Raw genomic sequence first — 3,126 nt, forward strand, 5'->3', positions numbered from 1 at the left:
TATACTTCACTTTATGCTTGTGAAACCGTTTAAAATATGTCAATACTTGTCGTTGTATTGCATTTTATTATCTACTGATAATTGCACATCTTGATAATTAAAACTTTGATCATTTTCAACAGAAACTCAAATGACCATTTATGTTTTTTAGTTTTAATGCGTTAAACGTTTCTAGATGAAGTATGATGGTATAAGACATTTGTGGGCTAGGTTTCAAAGTACAATAGCGGAAAAATGGAAAAAAAATCCACGTACATTGTCAAAGTGTATCAATATATAGTATATCTAACTTAACAATCATACTTACGTTAGCTGATAGCGGACGAAATCAACAGGCAGGCGTCATAGTCGGGGACTGATCAAAGCTCTTATAAGTTCTTCTTCTTCTTTCTTCTCGTTTTAGTTTTTTAGTCAGAGAATGAAACTCTGAAACTCTCTATTAAGTTGAATTTAGAACTTCTCGCAAGCAAAACCTCACAAAAACTGCGTGCGTAATTTGATATTCGGCATTTGGAATCTCTCGACAATTTTTCACTTATCTTTAAAGCACGAAACTCTTAAACCTGTGTCACTTTATGGCAATCCAACGCAACTCATTTGTTCGATACGCCTTTCAACATCACCGGCACTAGGTCTACGCAGTCGTTCCTGCAAACAGTCGTTTGCTAGCTCCAACAGCTGCCGACCAACAACGCTCCAAAGAGGAAGCTGTTCAGGTTCAATCTTCCTGTCAACCATAGCTTCCCAATCGGCATCACGGGCCGTGACCCGTTCTAGCAAATCGGGCTCATCGCTCTGGGAAAGTATTGCGTGCAGTACTGCTTCACCCGTAGCAACCTCAGCTATCACCACCCCAAATGAGTATATGTCCAAAGCAGGAGTAACGGTGCGTCGCAGGGCTTCCGGTGCTAAATATGGTCCCGTCCCCACAACTCCGGTTGTCGTTAGGCTACTGATTGATTTGATTAAACCAAATCACACAACTTAGCTATTTCTCCGTGAAGCAGAATATTTCTTAGCGTCACATCCCGATGAATTATGTTAACGGCAGGGTCGTGTAGGAATTTTATAGCCCGAGAAATCCCCAGAAGGTAGTTCAGTCTTCTGGCAACTGGCACTGGAAATCGTTTTTCGTTTGATTGTCTCAACAAATCCTCCAGCGTACCATCCGGTAGATATTCGTACACTAAACTGAGTTGATCATCATTTGAGTAGCCGAGTAACCGGACAATGTTCGGATGTCGATTTCGGGTCAGAAGGTCAAGTTCTCGATTATATTTTTCCTCGTATTTGTAGTTCGATGGAAAAAGTCGTTTGATGGCCGCTACAGGAATGTCTTTGGTGAGGTGTAATCCCAAGAAAACTTGGCCGAAACCTCCGGATCCTAGAAGTCGCCCATTTGGGTTATTCCAAGCTCTGTTTGTGAATGGTCGACTGTCAAAGTTGGCAGTTGCCGATTGTAGATAGGCAAAACGGAATTGGATTGGAGTGTCCAGCTCAGCGCTAATAGTTGAAGAAAATTCTATCAAATTAGAACTGGACACTGGTTGAGGTTGTCCGAAAAACGATAGATTGGGCAAATCGTTCGCCGATATTTGATCGGGCCCGTTTAACAAAGACGAAATTGCTGGACCGTCAAAGGAACTGAAATTAAAAAAAAATATTAGAATGATTCACTAGAATCAAAACTCCAAGTTCTACTCACCGGTTCGTATTCGAAGATCCCTCCTCTTGGTCCTCACTTATCGATTCCAGTCGTTCACTACGACTTATGCTTTCGTTTCGATTGATACTGTGTTCACTGCTGTTACGGCCATTTGTAACGGTGCTTTCGCTACCGCTTGATTCGTTATTTGACGAGGACATTGAATCACGGTTCATGGAAGCTTGATTCGGCCCACTCAAGAGCCCGCTTAAATCAGGCAGCGGTGAATCATTTTTAGTGTCCGATAAAATAGACGGAATACGACCATCGAGTATAGAATCCCGAGGAATCTCGTTGGGGAAATTTACAATGTCTTCACGTTTGGGTGTCGAAGGACGATTTAAATTGTTTTCAAGCGTAAGTGATTGCATTCCGTTTTGCAACTGGGAAGAATTTGGGTAGGAAATCCGATCCAGATCTTTTTCCAGGAGCTCTTGAAGGACTAGTTCCGTATCGACTTCAGCTGCCGGACCTTTTGATGGTCTAACCGGGCGAGCTATTTTCAAAAGTTATCCGCTATGTAATCGGCTGCTCTGAACAATTCCGCCGTTATCAAGAGTTGATAGAGATGGTTCAAAGTCGGCCTCTTTTTCCCCGAAGTTCCCCATTCTTCGAAAAGCAGTAAGATTGGTGAACTTCCTTGTCGGGTAGCTGCCTCTCTAAGATCTCTGAAATAAAAATTAAAAATTTAAGGAACTTTTCTCTAACAAAAAAAAACATGACTCACTCCTCATGTTGACCGGTGTAGCGCAGCTGATAGCTCCGGGGTGGCTGACCGATGTCGTCCAGATTTCGCGGGATCAGCTCCATGAGCGTGTGTAAATCACTCTTTAAGATTCCGGCCACAGAATCCAACTCGAAGAGAATCCTTCGAAGTTCGGTGTCCGCTTTATACTGCGGCATTATTAATAGTTACCGATAACAATCAACAGGTCGAATAAGCTGGCACTTAACCGTCGATAACAAACGTCATTGCAAGGAGCGATACTTTAAACTACGGCTTATTTTATAAGGCACTTGATGAAATTATAAAACAACTAAAACTTTTAAAAAATGGATAAACTGGCACGCGAACGCGATAAAAACCGAAAACGAATGGATTTTTGTTTTGACTGAAGCAATTTCAAAACAAAACTTTCTCTGAAGGTGTAAGGCATAACTGGTCGAAATCCTGTGTGTGTTATAATAAGTTTGTAGACTATCGAATGCCGAACAATCAATATATTCAAATGGCTCGGGAGCTTTCAATAAACTATACAAATCAAATTTAAAATTTGTGTAAGCTAATTGAATAAAACTCAAAAGCTCATAAGGCATTTCTAACTTGATTTTTCGAGAGTGTGATCCATTTATTTCAAACTCAGCTATTCCAAAAAAAAAACAGCAAAAAAACACAAACAAACAAAAAAAAAATAAGTAAA

The 3,126-nt window shown here is 40.8% G+C and overlaps 1 protein-coding gene across 1 annotated transcript; it reads right to left on the reverse strand.

Moving 5' to 3' along the window:
* Positions 1 to 20: 20 nt before the first annotated feature.
* LOC129739873 (uncharacterized) lies at positions 21 to 2,800 on the reverse strand. The gene is given in 5 exon segments (XM_055731417.1): positions 21 to 977; positions 980 to 1,644; positions 1,706 to 2,261; positions 2,264 to 2,373; positions 2,433 to 2,800. Coding segments are annotated over 5 exon segments (1,911 nt in total). The 5' UTR covers positions 2,609 to 2,800; the 3' UTR covers positions 21 to 573.
* Positions 2,801 to 3,126: the final 326 nt, after the last annotated feature.

This window comes from Uranotaenia lowii, chromosome 1 (genome assembly GCF_029784155.1).
Source record: "Uranotaenia lowii strain MFRU-FL chromosome 1, ASM2978415v1, whole genome shotgun sequence".
In the NCBI taxonomy this organism is placed as follows: domain Eukaryota; kingdom Metazoa; phylum Arthropoda; class Insecta; order Diptera; family Culicidae; genus Uranotaenia; species Uranotaenia lowii.